The 17,835-nt window shown below is 38.0% G+C and overlaps 2 protein-coding genes across 3 annotated transcripts in view; one reads left to right on the top strand and one right to left on the bottom strand.

Annotated features, from left to right (window-relative positions):
* Window positions 1-5,068: 5,068 nt before the first annotated feature.
* Window positions 5,069-17,835, bottom strand: part of LOC140138033 (acetylcholine receptor subunit alpha-type unc-63-like) — a 36,879-nt gene continuing 24,112 nt past the window's right edge. Inside the window, exons 5-6 of one of the 2 annotated variants that reach the window (XM_072159872.1) lie at window positions 11,053-11,731; window positions 5,069-10,334 (exon numbers count right to left, since the gene is read on the bottom strand). In XM_072159872.1, coding sequence (XP_072015973.1) covers window positions 10,233-10,334; window positions 11,053-11,731 — 781 coding nt within the window. In that variant the 3' untranslated portion in view covers window positions 5,069-10,232. The remainder of the gene's footprint in view (window positions 10,335-11,052; window positions 11,732-17,835) is intronic. The other variant, XM_072159873.1, reaches the window with a different exon arrangement.
* On the top strand, window positions 5,124-7,271 carry LOC140137318 (uncharacterized). Its single transcript, XM_072158960.1, has 2 exons — window positions 5,124-5,798; window positions 6,273-7,271. Exons 1-2 carry the CDS (start codon window positions 5,124-5,126, stop codon window positions 7,269-7,271), a joined length of 1,674 nt encoding a protein of 557 aa, XP_072015061.1.

Here is a 17,835-nt window from a genome sequence, read left to right as displayed (position 1 = left end):
CTAGTTGGATATCCATATTTCGGGGTGAGTGGTTTTTGAAGCTCCGAGGGTAAACTAGTTGGATATCCATATTTCGCGGTTAGCGGTTCTTTTGTAGCCCTGCGGGCAAACTAGTTGGATATCCATATTTCGCGGTTTGTGGTTCTAGTGGTTTTAACGACCCGTAACCACCCCAGTCAGCTGCATACCGCATCCAGCTATTTTAATTATCAAAATACTAGTTTTTAATGCTATGGGGTAACAGAATTATTAAAAAAATTAATAGCTGAACCCAATAGTTCAGCCAAGGACTGGAAACGACATATTGATGACTTTACATAGAGTGTATTCAATAAACCGCTAACCGCTATCTGAACCATAAACACACATGCATGATCAGACAACGAGTATTCAATTTCCTCATAGCATCCCACGTTGTACACACGTCAGTCGAATTTGGCGGTGTTGGTTTGTTAGCCCTCCAAGTTATAACATCGTTCACTTTGTGTTGAACATTGTATGTGGGCCTCGCTGTAATAACATAAAGATCAGTATGATCAGTGTGGTATCACAGAGCAGACCCTTGAGAGGGCCTGCTCATTTGGCTCATTTGCATGGCAGTCGGACTCGCCATTGTATTTGATCATTTGTGTATGGAGAGCAATGGCGACCCGTCATTGTATTTGTTCATGTGTGTATGGAGAGCCACTAGGTCCTCAGGTAGAGTCAGACGCTGTATGTACTAGAAACGCCCATTCTTGATTCTGCGTTCATTCAATGTTAGCATTAAATTTGTATTGCCCGGCGGCCCCGCGTAATGGAAAAACCTGAATTTGTTACATAAAAAGAAATGAAAATTAAAAAAAAGCAAGGTTCCACCTGAGTACATATTAAATTGGTGTAGAAATTGTTTTCAAATATATATATATGAATTTAGACAAACATACGGGATATAATGAACCTTTGACATGACGCGCGACGCCATGATGACATGATTTTATTAGTCGTTTTGTATATCATAATACCAGTATTTGTAATTTTATATTATATAGAACTAATATTTTGCATCATAAATGCGCAGTTCATATGCACAGACGATTACTAATCTTCAAGACTTCAAAATAACATGTTACTAAGCAGGTAATAGGTGCTGGCCTTGTCCTATTGTACTTGTTCATTTGTGTATGGAGAGCTCACTGACCTGTTAATAGAGGTCAATGGGATAGCTTCTTTATGGGGCACTTCTCCATCGGTTTCAGGGCGCAGTTCATTGAACTCAGCGGGATTCTATTGCAAGTGCAATATCGTGGTTATTGCCTTGACAAATCTAATACATAATTCATACCAGGGATTAATAAATCCAGGGGTGCGGACATTTCATTGGTCGCAAACCACCGGGATTCGATACAAGTTTGCGTTGTAAATGAATGCGTGAATAAGAGTGTCATCCCCTTGGCGCGATATTTGATTTCTGAAAATACTCAAGTTCCCGTTCAAAATGCCTAAAAATCATCAAGATATTGCAATACTGTCTAAAGTGATGTAAAATTGTGGCAAATTTGTATGATTTATCGCACATAATCTCTGCGTAGCGTGGAGAATTATTTACATAGGATTTTGGAGAAAAAATGTGATAATTTTAGGGAAATATAGAATGGCGGAAGAAACAAATAAAACATTTTTCTGGAATGTGTAGACCATACTCTTTCTGTTCCTATTGATTTGGATACTGAAATAATTCTTAAAATGAAGCTGTTAGGTGATTTATGTTGGCGTTTCTAGAGTGTGTCATTATTGGCAAACATCTAGGGATATTGTTGAGAGGGCACTCGATTCACGAGATTTCTTTTGCAAGAACGCCAAAATAGCACGAATTTTGTTGGTTTGCGACTGAAGAGTGTCCGCACTATAGATTTCTGCCATGCAAATTAGCTAGTGTCAGTGGGTAAGAAAGTGGCATCTTTTGAATCGTTAAGACAAGCCACATAATCTTATGTAAAACTCTGCTGGGTGTTTCGATCATGTATTATGCGTGTTTGGTCAAGTGAGGGTAATTTGTAAAGCATCAACTTGTGAACAAGTCATAGAGGGTTTGATCATGCTGATGATGTTGCCATTTTGGACGACTTCTGAGTGTTTAAAGCCCAAAATGAATGAATAAAATCGTGTATGAGATATTTGCGGGGATATTTGGGTGCATTGGGCACTTATGGGTTGGGTATAATAGATTTCTATGTATACAATTAAGTCTGATATATTTTCGATGGAATATATATTTTCACTTGAAAAGTTAGTAGTTTTCCGAATTGCAATTTCTGAATATTATATAAAAGGTGAGAATAAGACTATAAATGTAAGAGTATGGGATAATTTTGATTGTTAATAAATGCGAAACGCCGGCGGTAGACATCAGCAATATCAGGGATTGCCGCGATTCTTGCAGTAGCTTTTATGAATAGAATACAATAGAGGATACTATAGCGGATACAATAGCGGAACAATAGAGCTCTCTTACGGGCAAATAAACCTCGTCGCGTTTTGCTAAATTTCACTTCTTCTTTTTCATGAACTAACCGTTATTTTTTTTAACTTGTGGCAAAACTTCGACCGAAGTTTTTAATGCCTTTATATCGACCAAACCACTTGCGCACATGCACAGTGGTGGCGCCAGGAATTTTTTTCAGGCGGGGAACTGGGGGCCAAAGTGAATTTCAGTGGGGCAAAATCAACAAATAATGTGCAAAATTGTTAGAAAAAGTGGAAATGTTGGTAATTTTGGATTTTACTGGGGGAACAGGGGGCAAGAGTTGTGGCTGGGGGCATTTTCCCCCACACCCCCATGGCCCCGCTACTGAACATGCAATGAGATCATACAGCGTGTTAAAGTGAATAATTGAGTTTTGAGTACATTGTGTACGATATCCTTTTATGTATACAGAAATTCTTGCTGTTTATAGTGAGGAACAGTTACCGCACAAATCTTGTACCAACTAACGTGTGGTTGTGCGGATCTCAAGTCTATAAAGCAGGCTTTAGCAATTTTTGGCAGGGCGAGAGGGCGGGCAAAAACTTTATTTGGCGCATCCTAACCCTTTAAATAAAACGTTTAAAAAGGTTTAAGAAAATAGTACGGAAATGTACTAGTAATGCAGAGAATTTCATGCCCGCTACACAGTGTCATCGGCCCGATATCTTCATGGCAGAAATCGCCATGGTAGGTTGAATCCACAGCCACGCATGGCCATTTTGTTCCGACCTGTTTAATAGTTTTAAGACGCATAATGAGCAGAGGGACATCCGACTAAGGCTACTGACAATAGCCTGGTAATTGACCTCTCTGTGTGTGAGTGAGCATGTATACGCCATGGGGTCATCTGCTTTTAGACTGCCTCCACGAGAAAGTGCAGCTAGCCTACGCTGCGCTATAGTTCGGCACATATAAAATCAGAATTTTGGTCAGTTTTTGAGCTCAAGACGCACGCTTCTTTTTTAATACGCAATTTAACGACTATCATATCCTTTCAACACATATGTTCAAGTGCAAGGAAATAAATATGGTTTCTTTAGAACAAAAAAATTACGGGAGATATTCATCATTTTCTACCCCGGTATCCAAAGATTTATCACCTGAATATCAAATCGTGCTTAGCACATTCACTTTTATTTTAGTATTCATTTTAGTGTCTCTGCTGTACAATGTAATTATTAACCAGGCGATGTCGGTGTGCGCTATGCTCACAATATATTATCTATACCATTTAAAATTTGTAATTTGGGTTCCAAAAGATTTGACATGTGCAAAGGGGCGGAAGAATTTTTGGGCAGGCCGCAAGAGGGCAAGTAATTTTTCGAGAGGGAGGCAATGTTTTTTGGCAAGCCGTGAGGGGACAAGCATCAATTGGCGGGCCATTTTCAAAATTTGCCCCCCACACACATCCAGCTCCTTATTGAAAAAAGAAATTGGTCTACGGTGTATGTTTGTTATGGGACATTAGACAACCACGTGACGAAGAAGGCGTGACCATGGCTACTTGATAAAAGAGACAGAAATGATGTAAATAACCCTATTAGACTAGTCAATATAAGTAAAATAATGGGTCCCCCTAACAAAATTAGAGCACCAATGTTTTTGCTTGCTAGTGATTCTAAACACCCAAAAATCGGAATATTTGTAATTTTTTAATTGTTTTTTTGTTAAAAGGAGGAAACCAAAATTTGACCTTTATGCATATAACTTGAGAACTGTACATCGGAGATAAGTCAAACTATACTTTTTCTGAATCCTAATAATGAGAGGCATATAATTATTGGTATGGTTTTACCCAGAATCGACCAGTTTTGAAATTTGCATAAGCGGCTATTTTTGTTTTATGCCAATTAAAAAATGTTCCCCTATTCCCTTTATTTCCTTTTTGGATATGTTGTTGTGGATGTGTTTTAGAGAAAAAACATTGATGTTCCAATTTTGTCTAGCTCCAAACGTAATTTGACTCGTCTATATATCTAGGCTAAGCTGCACACTGGCTTGAAATTTGAACCTGGGAACTTGTCTGTGCTCACTTTGCTCCAAATAGAGGTTATTATGAAATGTCATGCTATACAGGGTGAGTCATTGTCTTTTTTCCCTTTAATATCTTTATTGAATTAATCTACATGTAGGAGTCACATGACATGTCACCATCATAATTACATCACATTGCTAAATCATAATACAGTACATACGCTGCAATATACAGTCACAATACAATTCGCCGTACAAGCAGTGATGTAACATGATTACATGTGTTGCCCTGCACTATTAGCAGGATGCAGTGCGCAATGATAGATTGACTACGATATACCGCTCTTTTCAAAGACACTAATCTTACAGGTACGGGTGATCAGCATGGTGTGAAAGTTCTGTAGAATTACAATGTAATTCGTTCATGAAAGTTCATCTGTGTTGGTATAAATCATGATTTTTATTTAAACTTTTGATCCAAACACAAGGAAATAATTCCTACCTCGGAATTTTCAGATGGTACTCCATCTTTCATCAGCGAGTGAGTGACTGTATCAGGTCGTGATTTTTTTGACCTTTGACCTCGTAGACTCCTGAAAGCTTTCATACCATCTGAAAATTCCGAGGATTTATACCAACACAGATGAACTTTCATAAACGTTTGCGTAATGATTATGGCAAGGATTGCCTGAAAAACATCAGACTCCTTGAGAAAACCGGTATAAAACAATCGCGGTACCGGAACCATCTACGTTTCTCACTGCACTGTAATCATCATAACATCACGCCGGTAAGCTTACATCTGTCAAGTTCCGTGATAGGATCTAAGGCCGATAATATTTTGAGAAGGGCCGAACGCTCGCTTTTGAACGTCAGCATTGGTCAAGTTGTTCAGAAATTAAAGCATTTGGACAACGAAAAGGATCGCCTTGGTGATTTAATATTTCGCGCGAGTCCATTATCAGCTGACGACAAAGCGGAAGTGAAACAACGTGTGACGAAATCAGAGGTCAAAGAGCACGATACATGTAAACAACGTCAACAGCGTAAATTTACTCGTCTCGTGGAAAAGAAAGAACAACAGGATAAACGCAAATTTAACAACAATATTGCCGCGGATTGCATCTCCAAATGGGTTAAGAACTGTTCTCAACGTATTCTGAGTGATCCAGAATTGCATGTTCTTGCTCGCGGTTTGAATTTCGCTGTCACTGAGGATGAAGTTCCGATAGTGGAATTTATTACAGCTACAGAGTCTGCATGTCGGAATTTACCCGAGACTCAAGCGAATGAATTGCGTTCCAAAGTTGTGAATCTCGTAAGTAAACCCAAGAAAATTGATTCGAACATTAGCAAAGACGAAAGGAAAGCGCTTCAGGACCTAAGAAAAGATCAATCCATTCGTATTTTACCTGCCGATAAAGGCCGTTTATGTGTGATTTTGGACACCACTGAATATCACCAAAAGTGTGAAGCTTTGCTTGGGGATACCAACACATACAAAAAGTTAGGAAAACGTGAGCCTACCTCCAGATAAAAGAAAAATCTTGTGTCGGTACTGCAGGACATTGAAAATGACGGTGCCATAAACAGGGTCGAGTATCGGAAGTTGTACCCAACTGCTGAAAATTCCCCTAAGTTTTATGGACTACCCAAGGTGCATAAATTGAACACTCCATTGCGCCCAATTGTCAGCTGCATTGGTTCCATCACTTATAACTGTTCCAAATTAGTCGCGGACATTTTGTCACCTCTTGTCGGAAAAACCAAACATCATATTTCTAACTCGCAGCAATTTGTTGAACTTATCCAAGATCAAAGAGTAGAGGAGGATGAGGAGTTGAGATCGTATGACGTCAGTGCCTTATTTACATCTGTCCCTGTGGACAAAGCACTTCGGATTGTACGTTCTCGCCTAGAACAAGATAGCGCCCTCGGTGATAGAACTGAATTAACACCTGACCAGATAGTTAGACTCTGTGAAACCTGTCTGAAACAGTATTTTATTTACAATGGAGACTATTATGAACAGTTACACGGTGCGGCCATGGGCCTTCCGCTTTCTCCGATACTGTGCGACATTTACATGGAAGACCTTGAACAGAGAGCTATTGCGACAGCACCCCACCCCCCTCTGTGGTGGTTTCGCTATGTAGATGACACCCCTTGCAAACTTAAGAAGTGTCACTCGCAAGAATTTACCGACCATCTAAATTCGCTGGACAAGGACATCAAATTCACCACCGAAGGAGAGGAAAACGACTCGCTTGCTTTTCTAGACACCGTAATCCAACCTGACAGATCCATCAAAGTCACCATTTACCGCAAAAGCACACACACCGATCAATATCTCAATTTCTCGTCTAATCACCCCATTGATCACAAACTTGGAGTCATCCGAACTTTGTACCATAGGGCCGACACCGTGGTCACTAACCTCCAGGATCGCGAAGACGAGAAAGCACATGTGAACAATGCTTTAGTGAAATGCGGATACCCCAAATGGGCTCTGGATAAAGCTACAGAACCAAAAACTCACAAAACGAGCGACGTGGGCGATAAACGCCCAAATAAAGGTCACGTAGTTCTCCCCTATATCAAAAGCACTTCTGAAGCCATTAGAAGGACTTTTAGCAACTACGGTGTTAGCGTTTTCTTTAAACCGACCCGCACAGTTAGACAAATCCTCGTGTCACCCAAGGACAAGACAGATAAGAAGGACATTACAGGTCCGGTATATTACATCCCTTGCCAGGGCAAAACTGTTACCGGTACCGGACAGTGCAAATAAGCCTATATTGGCGAAACTGAACGCTCTCTGAAAACACGTTTCAATGAACACAGGAGACCCAGTAGTACAGCATCAGAGGTCTCAAACCACATTCACATCGAGTCTCCGGGACATTTTGTGGACTTGGATAAAGTCCGCATACTTGACAGAGACAGCAGGTGGTTCCAACGTGGAGTCAAAGAAGCAGTTCACATCAAAGCCAACCAACCATCTCTCAACAAAGACGGGGGCCGGTTCAAGCTTTCAGGAGTCTACGAGTCTGTTATCAGGTCACGACCTGATACAGTCACTCACTCGCTGATGAAAGATGGAGTACCATCTGAAAATTCCGAGGTAGGAATTATTTCCTTGTGTTTGGATCAAAAGTTTAAATCAAAATTACAATGTAATTCTTTATCACTGTACGGCGTTGTCTAGTGCAGGGCAATATATTGAAAATAGTGTAAACCAATTGCTATGGTAATTAATCCTGTCACAGCACTACTTCTACGGTTAATAGACGACAACATAACAAAATTGGTCTCTGATATTATGATTTTTTTTTAATTATTTCCATCTTTACCATCTGGTAAATAAAGCAAGGATTCTCTTCCTTTGCTCTACTTTTATATATAGATTCAAAATTTCAGAACTAAATGAGTATTATTATACACATAATGTTTATGCTGAACCATATCTTTTGTTTGTTTAATGTTTGTATTCAGAATAGAATTAACCCAACTTTCAAACTCTTTCTTAATACCTATGGGTACAATCACTGTGGTTTAATCACATTCTCATTATATATGGGTTTTACTCTTATTTGCTCTTTTACAAAACAAATACATTAAGATTCATCCGCTTTACTAATTTAAACTAAAGGAATATTGATACATAAAATTATATTAAGAAGACGATATTGGAACCAGCGGAGTTGGTTTCCAATTGTAACAGCAAATCTTGAACCAATCATTTTTAAGGTGAGTACCAAGAATTTTTGGTTTCATTTATTTATATACTTCTAATCAACATTGAACATTGAACCTCTGAAAAGGAATAGAATGAGTGTTTTTAGCGTCACCTAAAAAGTGAGAAGCATGTTTTACATACGGTTTTCATAATACATCAATTTATATTTTCTTTCAATCTTATTGTTTTTATCAGTAATAAATAAAGTTAATGAGCTAAAATGATTGGAGAAGCCCTTAAATGAGGGTACTTTTATTTTGCATGCTTTTGTCTTGAAACTTGGTCAAAGTGTTTCTAATATATTCTAATGTATTGAACAGTGCAGTGGTTGTATGCAGTTCGCTGAAGCATATCGTTATACCAGTCCCTTACCTTTGTTGATAAACAATGAGGTCAACTCATCTATAGTCCAGTCCTATTCGCCAGTGAAGTGGTAATCTGATTATCACTATGTCAACTGGATCACGCTTTTGAGTTCCACGATCGAAATGAACGCAACACGTCTATGGCATGTACTACCAATTCCAAAGGGTGCGTGATCCAGTTACCAAGGGAACATTTTGGAAAATTTTGCCGGGGTCAGGTCAAAGGTTATCTGGGGTCAAACCTTTTAATTTTATTTTCTGGATATCTGTAAGAAGTATGGGGCTCAAACTTTACCCAGCGCCCATCACTTGCACGCAGAATTGGGGTCAAAGGTCATTACGGGGGTAAAATCTTGCAGTTGCATTTTCTGTACATCTGTAAGGGGTACGGGGCTTAATGCCAAGGGGAACATTTTGGAACACTTTGCAGGGGTCAGGTCAAAGGTCAACTGAGGCCAAATCTTAGAATGTCATTATCTGGACATCTGTAAGGAGTACGGGACTCAAACTCGGTGACAACAAACCTCATAACCAGGGGAACATTTTTGGAACATTTTGCAGGGGTCAGATACCTCCACAACACGCTAGGTTTGTGGTCTATGACCACCATTTGCCACTAGTTTTATTTATGTTGTACATTTTATTGTAGCCTAAGATGTAGTGTAAGTTGTACTTCTAAGATAATTCTAAAGCGCTTTGTTCATACTTATGCTAAGGTGCTATATAAATTCTGTTTATCGTATCGTATCGTATTGTATCGTCTTACCACTACAATTCTTATAAATGTGATTGGTAATGGCCTGTATTGTAGTAATACATTTACAATAGCATCTAAATCAGTACATAAACAATTCCAATATAATTACAATGCTGTACACCAACCCAAAACCCTTAATAAAATCTCATCACTACTTCGCATTCTGAAAACGAGGAATATCCAAATAATTTAGATTTTTTTTAAATTCACGATTTAATATCAATTTTATGGCAAATTATTAACATTTGATATATTGTTATATTTTTGATATTTAACAGTCCTCGAAATGAACTTTTATAAATCTAATGATATGCACTTAAAGTGTATGTAGCTGGGATGAAAAGCCGACCATTAATTGAATATTCTGACCTTTTATATTGGCGATATACATTTTGTCGCAAAAATACCTACATTTGTTGGTGTTTGGGGGAAATCTATATCTTCAATACGAAAGGTCACAAAATTTTATATGATGGACGGCTTTTCATCCCAGCTACATACACTTTAAGTACATATCATTAGATTTGTAAAATTTACTTCGAGGACTGTTCAATTTCAAAAATATCAATTTCTAATCATTTGAAATAAATGTGTATTATATTGCGAATTCAAAAAATTCAAATTGATTTGATATCAGAAGGACATTCCGATGAGCCAGAATTTTATCAACAAAATTGCAACCAGTATCAACTTGTAATGAATTAATTATTTTCTTTCAATGGAGTTAAACTTGTTCGAGCTATATATATCCCTTTAATATAGGGCCATCTCAAAATACTGAAGGTAGTGTCCTCTCTCCGTAACATCGTTTCCATTTCCTCCTGAGTATAATAGTGATTGTTGTCAGAATATAACGGCCAAATCCTCGGAATGACGTACTGTCTGCAATTCTTATCCACGACGACCTAAGATGATGGCCAGTCCAACGACGAATACAATTCCGAAGACGGCGAAGCAAATAAAATCCACGTATTGAAGAAATTTTCTCTTGCGCTGTTGAAAAATAAAACAATACTTATTAAGTTATGTTATGAAATACTGCTGTCGTTTGGTTAATTTGTCGGGAATGGGTTTAGTTTTAGATAATCTTTATCTTCAATTTTTTATAAATATATATAAATATATATAAATATATCGCCACAACAATCTTTTTATTTCTTTTCATATAAATCTAGACCATTAAGAATTTCAATTCGAGAATCAGCTAATTTTTACCGTGCTTCTTCTTTTCAAGTACTGTCCAACCCACCTTAGGGAAGAAAATGATCAACAAATGTGCGCATGCGGAGATAATTAGTCTTTATACCTTTACGTCTTTGAATTGAAAATGGGCGTTCGATGTGCGGATTTCAAATGTGCATGTTTTCAAGCGCTAGTTTGATCAAATGAACCCCAAATGACCCAAACGACCCCATGAGTTATGCAGGGGTCAATAACTAAAACATGACCCAATTTCACTCAGTTTGTGCATCGCACGTCGACCTCGAGTGGAACGTCGAGTGGTTGAGGAGTAATATGAAAGCTCAATTTTCAGATTTTATAAAGTAAAAATAATAATAGGAAATTTGAAACAACTTGATTGTTAAGCTTCAAAAATACAAAGGCAAGCAGTTTGTATTGTACTGAAGTTACCAAGGAAACGGGCATATAGGGGCAGTGACCACTTTATGTCGTTATGACCTCTTTAAAAAGCATACTTTAATGAACTCACATTGTGTTCTAATTCCGGCTTCAAGTCACCATCGTCTATTTCCATCACGTTAGAAGACTTCTTTGTAGAAGCTGATCTAGCATGCATGTGGTAAGACACTACGGCACTTATGGTAGCAAAGAAATCGACAAAAAGCGCAAAAGCAAAGTAGTCTCCTAAAATGGTATCGCCACTTGCCGGCACGATGTCATGAAGATAGATCAACTGAAGCAAAAGCGCGATGAAGATGAACCCACAAAGTGTGATCTTCTCATAGGAAGCAGGAGGCAGTAGAAATGTTGCTAAGATGAGGAATCCAGTGAGGGCTGCTGGTAGGACAAGCTTGACACTGTATGCACTTGATACACGCTCAAGATGTAGCCGGTACGTGATGTCTATGAAAGGTTCCGGACAACATTCGTACTTTAGTACATGTCGAGTCGCGATTGCTTGGACTAGTTTAAAATCGGTGGACGGATAAAATGAAGATAAATCTACAGTGGACACTGATTGGGTAGGGTTTATAACGAAGCCATTGTGATGCCAAGAACTAAATTTGAGTGAACAAACCTGTTTGTCGTACGGGAAGAATTTAAAGTCCATATTACAGACGGTTGTGATCTTCAAGAAAAAATAACGGCTCATCCGTCCAGTGCTGCTAACCAACACATCGGCGTCGACATTTTCAGTGACGGTTCCACTGCAATTACAAAAGCAATTAGGATTCTTAAAGAAACGAATGGTATAATTATTGCATGAGGTCATAGATAGTGAAGAAGATCAAGTTTACACTCACTAGAACGAATACTTAAAAGTCCTTAAAGGAATTGATAGCCTTAATCAGTTACGTAGCCAGGTTTTCGGAACAGGGGGGGGGGGCACAACTTGGCCAGTGCGGTCCTCAAAAATCTAAAAAGTGGGGAGGGGAGGGAGGGGTTGGTTGGTTAGGACCTAATTTTCCAAAAATAATTCACAGCGTTTTTACGTCAAAAAGGAAGGGTCATATCCAAGATTGGGGGGATAGGACTAAATTTTACCAAAAAATTTCACAGCGTTTTTACGTTTATATATCAATATCCTTCAATGTGCTAACGTAAACAGCCAAAAAGGAAGGGTCAAATCCAAGATTTGAAGTATTTGAACGACATGTTTCTTCAACATATACACACAAAATTGAATATTGTTGACCCCCGATTTTTTTTAGCAAAGGCCCGTCGTTTACAGACAGCCTAAGATGAACCGACGGCACTGATGAGTGGGGCCACTGGCCCCCACTGGCTACGCCACTGGCCTTAATGAATCCAGATTTGCGGTACTCGTAACATCCATTACAGAAAAACAAAAATCTCGATTAGACCAAGTAGCGAGGCCGAAGGACACAGCTCGGTTTTACCTTCATCAACCCACCGCTCAAAACAAAAACACCCTCCAAAGAAAGGGACCTTTTTATATCTTTTCCCACCATCATGTATGCCTAAAACAAGGTTGTATAACAGAAACGAAGCAGGAGAAAGACCAACATTCTGAAATATTTACATGTACAGTCTCTCCAAAAACCCTGGTATGTGTGTATTTCCCACGGAAATTGTTTTATGCCCGCCCCCCCCGACCAAGAAAGCTGGCTACACCCCTGTTCCTATGATTATGATGATAATATTATGCTAAATAAGGCCCAAAAATATGAGTGCCCGGTTGCATATTGCCCACATGAGTTGCCTACAACCCAATAGGTGAATAGTTGGTTGTGAATTAGTTCGAAAGGCACTTTCAGTACTTTTGAAACTGATTAACTTATTTGACACCCTTAACGTAAACAAAAAAATTGATGTTTATTTGAGTAATTTGATGAAATCGGATCATTTTTTCTTATTATTTTGACCTCTGTGTATGAAATTTTTTGACATTTGACCTATTCGACCTTATAACTCCCAAACTAATCACCGTAGACAAATTTGACATTGACTTTTTGTGCTGGGTTGCCCGGCACGGCTGGGTTACAACGGCATCCCAGCACGGTATTACTTGATTTCATTTTTTTGTTATTTCTATTAGTAATTTATGAACAAAATGGAAACTTGTAAAAAATTGCTGAAAAAATGATCAAATGGTCATGTCAAATAAAGATACCAACAACAGAAATGTTGTGTTGATTTTGCATGTTAAAGTAAAATAGGTATATATTTTAGGAAAACAAAATGTTTTGCTGGTTCTCTTCACTAGCACACGGACCTTGGCAGGCTATAGGATCTGTGAACAGATAGGGTATCATACATGCAGTTGATCAGTTGCAGTTCAGTATCATATGTGTGGTTGTGGTGGTTTACCTGCTGGTTTACCCGCAGGTAACAGAAACAAGAAATGTCTTTAAAAAAGACGGCGCAGTGAATGAAGAAAAAATGTTGGATTTCACATTCACTGAGAGGACCTTTGGCTTAAAAATGAGCTTTTAGAAACGACACTGTAAAAAGGAGAATGATGTTTGTTTCCTTTATTTTATTTTGTCTTAAAAACAACAATGAGGGCACAAATTAATTTATATGCTGAGTACTTAGTTCATTTCTTGGTATACTTAATAACATATGATGACATTTACTTAAAATGAAGAACATAATTATTCTCAAGTTTGTACTTAACATAAATGAGTTAAAAAGTTGTATGCATTTGAGCCTTTAATAAGGCCTAGGAATGATTATAAACATAATACTGTGGTATGGGGTAATAGCAATTCCTCATTGATAGCATGGATAGTGTCTAAGTCTGATGACGAGTCTTCAGGTTCATATTGTGGTTTGGATATACCATTGACTGACATCGGGTATGGCCATTGTTTTCAATTTTGCGATGAATAGTTATATCATTTTATGAACCAATTACAGGTAGGCCTATTTCTGGAAAGCATTAAGAACAGAGATTAAACTGACCAAAATTCGAAATCAATATTCAGGGTGTACTAGACGATATACAGTGTGTAAAAATGAACTTTTTAAGGAATATGTGGTATATTTTTCTTTTCAGGAATATTTTCTCAATCTGAGGACCACAAAATCAAACAGAGCTTGAATTGAAAAAGCCAACCAGAAATATACTTTATTTTGGGTGCGATGTTTGCTTCTATGTATACAGGGTGATCAAAATTTACTTCATTAACAGACCTAATTATTTATTCAAAAGGTTTAATTAGTGCTAATTAGCTGCTTAAACTGCTTTCAGTCATAAATACTCATTCCAAACCAGAGAATACAATATCTCTTTGTCACTTTTAGACTACACTTGCAATTCTGATAATTGACTGTTTTACATAGACCCCTATGAGGGGTGTAGGTATTCATTTTGAAAATATCATTATCATTTCATTTGTTCAAGAAAACTGTCACGCCGTCAGTCTTTTGGGAGTCTCAACTTATAACCGCATGGTCCTTTACACTGCGCCATTAGGCCTATCAATTTAATACCCAGACCGAATAGGCTATTTAGTAATAAATAAAGCAACTTGAAACAAAATGATGGAGAAATTATCACTTTCGTAAAAACAAAATAGTATGGTCCACAACAAAGAAGTCCTAAACAAACTGTAGGCCGAAACAACGGCCGAAAATTGCATAAAATAGCTGACATGTACCGCAATATCAAAAACTGCATTTGGTACATTTTACAGGTTCACTTTACCATGCTTACAGCACGGTGTGTCAATTGCGGGAAAATCCGTCAAGGTGTCCCGAAGAATAATCATTTACAGTTGAGTCACGGTCACCGGCCATCTCGTTTGCATATCCATATTAAACTACAGCGCCTCTAATGACGTGCATGCACTGTTACTGTGCGACTGAACAACCTTTGTTTATTACTTTAGACAGATCAGCACGCTGTGATTGGAATTACTATGTAAATAAGTAAGTTGTTGTTGTAATGGTAACACACCATACTTTGGTAACACGAAACTTCACCCATCCCATCCACATGTAATGACACGTGATACAGTTTTTGAAAGCTAACTCCCCAGGCTAAATCCATATTCCTCCGCCGGCAAAAATATAGCCCATGATAAAATTAATCATAGTTATAATTATTTTCTTCAAATGTGGTTGTCGGGTTCAGTATACCACAATTAATACAACAATAAAACAATTCCCACCAGATAATTACTTGATATGTAGGCCTATACTTTCTCAATCTAAACCTGAGGTATAATATGGTTTCAGATCTAAACCAAAATCAGTACCACTGACGTCATCTCTGTCTACCAACCAAGTTATCAAAATTTGTCTATGGCATATGCAAGGTATTCTACCGGGGCAATACACTAGGATAAATTATTACTTGTGCTGTGATAGTTGCCATCTGCGACGTGATTGGAAATTATGCACATTTACAAAAACATAGGCCTACGTTTAAACTGCTAAAATACATCACGCATTTTGACTATAAACTCATCTATACCATTTTACTAGAAATGTACTATCTCCAAGGACGCTACGACCAACTCAACGAACTCATGCATATGCAAACGAGCCCAATCCCTATGCTAAATCAGGGGTGTGAGAGTAGAAATTGACAGGACGCATGCTCAGCTAATGCTTGTAGCTAATATTCCTCATGCAAGGAGCCCAGGTTGAGTGTGTTGTTGAAAATCATTGCATAAAAAAACACTTCTTTCAATGAAATCACATATAAAATCAATGGATACACAACCAAAATTCTACAAAAGTCAATCTTTATATTAATAAAGCTATCGATGTGTACGAAAAACTTCAGTGGTACAAAATGCCTTTCACATTCGAAAATTTCAGTATAGTAACACCCAGCCAATTCAGAATTAATGCAGCACTGCTGCAAAAAACCTGACCATGAAGGGGGAGAAAAAAAAACCTTCATCCACTGACCTTGACCTTGACCTATGGCGTTCGCTCCAACTTGGGGTTGAGTGGTGCCATCTGGTTCATGATGTCCTGCCACTTCCTTCTGTCTTGAGCTAGCCTGCTAGCTTCGACCAAAGAGATGATATTTACTTTGCTACAGTCGGCCTTCAGGCAGTCACTTCATCTTTTTGGGGGTCTCCCTCTTGGGCGTTTGCCATGGATATGTGCCTCAAGTGCTAATTTGGGAAAATCTGGACATGGCCGAAGTATCGGAGTCTTTTTGTTGATATTCAGTCAGGGATGGTAAATTCCATGTCAAGGGTTTTGCGAATGGTGGTGTTTCTGATCCTGTCGAGACGTGACACTTTTTTTACGAAGGCACATCATTTCAAATGTTGAAAGTCTGTTTTCATCTTCTTTCTTTAGAGTCCATGTTTTCGCTCCATACAGCAATATCGAGGGAGTAAGTACTTTGTAGAGCTCGATCTTAGTGCTTCTCTGTATGTCTTTGGCGCTCCATATCTTGTGGAGTTTTTGAACAGTCCCTATGGCTTTCCCAATGCGTAATTGTACGTCTTCGGTGCAGGATCCCGTTTGACAGAGCTTCCCTCTTAAGGTGGTATTGGATGCATTTTCTAGAAATTAGGAAATGCTTTGAGCATGTTTTAAACAGATTAATTAAGTAGGGTAAAGTACACTGATCAATATGCCTTTTGTTTGGAGCAAATCGGACATACGGTTTCCATAATACATCAATTTATATGTTCTTTGTATCCTATTGTTTTTGTCAATAATCAATATAGTTAATGAGCTAAAAGGACTGCAAGGGCTCATTAATATGTAATTTTTGCCAATATTTTGCTAAAAATCAATGCATAAATGTTCAGGGTACTTTTATTTTCCATACTTTTGCCCTGAAACTTGGTCAAAGTGTTTCTAATATGTTCTAATGTATTATATAGTGAAGCCGCCCTCTAATTTGCATATTTGCATAATTAATGAGCGAATTTGCATAAATGCTAATTAATTATGCAAATATGCAAATTAGGGGGCGGCTTCATTATATAATACATTAGAACACATTAGGAACACTTTGACCAAGTTTCAAGGCAAAAGTATGCAAAATAAAAGTACCCTGAATATTTATGCATGGATTTTAGCAAAATATTGTTAAAATTATATGTTAATGCGCTTCTCCAGTCATTTTAGCTCATTAACTATATTGATTATTGATAAAAACAATAAGATATAAAGAAAATATAAATTGATATATTTGGAAAACCGTATGTCCGATCTGCTCCAAACAAAAGGCATATTGATAGGTGTGCGTTGCTCTACTCAATTAATCTGTTTAAAACATGTTTAGATTGATTTTTATATCTATCTTTGTGTACTTTTTGGTGATTGCCTGTACTTCAGCTTTTCCTATGTTGATTTTCAGTCCCAGTGATGTGCTGCTTTTATGCACAAGGTCAACAAGAGTTGGTAGGTCGTTTTCACTCCCAGCAACAAGCATGACAAGTGCAATGTCATCCGCGAAGCGTAGATTATTGATAAGCTGCCCCTGAATGTTTACTCCTATGTTTGTGTCGTGTAGAGCATATAACATGACCAGCTCAAGAAGGTCTCCCATGATTGAGTTCTATTAACTGTAGTCTGGAGAAGATCATAGAATTCATCTACCATTTCTTCACAGTCAGCTGCGTTTGGAGCATATACTTGCAGAATGGTCATTGCTCCATTCTGGGTTTTTAATCTTGCTGATAAGAGGCGAGCTGAAATTGGGTTGTATCCAATAAGTGCATTTTGTGCTGTCTTACTTAGAATAAGTGCAACTCCTGCACGGTGTATTGTGTCATAAAATCTTGAATCCTTTGCTGGAGAATTCCCCGGAATCAGTCCAGTAACTTTCTGCTATACCCAAAATTTCCCAGCGAAAATTTTCCAT

The sequence above is a fragment of the Amphiura filiformis genome, chromosome 17 (genome assembly GCF_039555335.1).
Source record: "Amphiura filiformis chromosome 17, Afil_fr2py, whole genome shotgun sequence".
Lineage (NCBI taxonomy): Eukaryota > Metazoa > Echinodermata > Ophiuroidea > Amphilepidida > Amphiuridae > Amphiura > Amphiura filiformis.
This window is presented reverse-complemented; position numbering and strand designations above follow the sequence as displayed.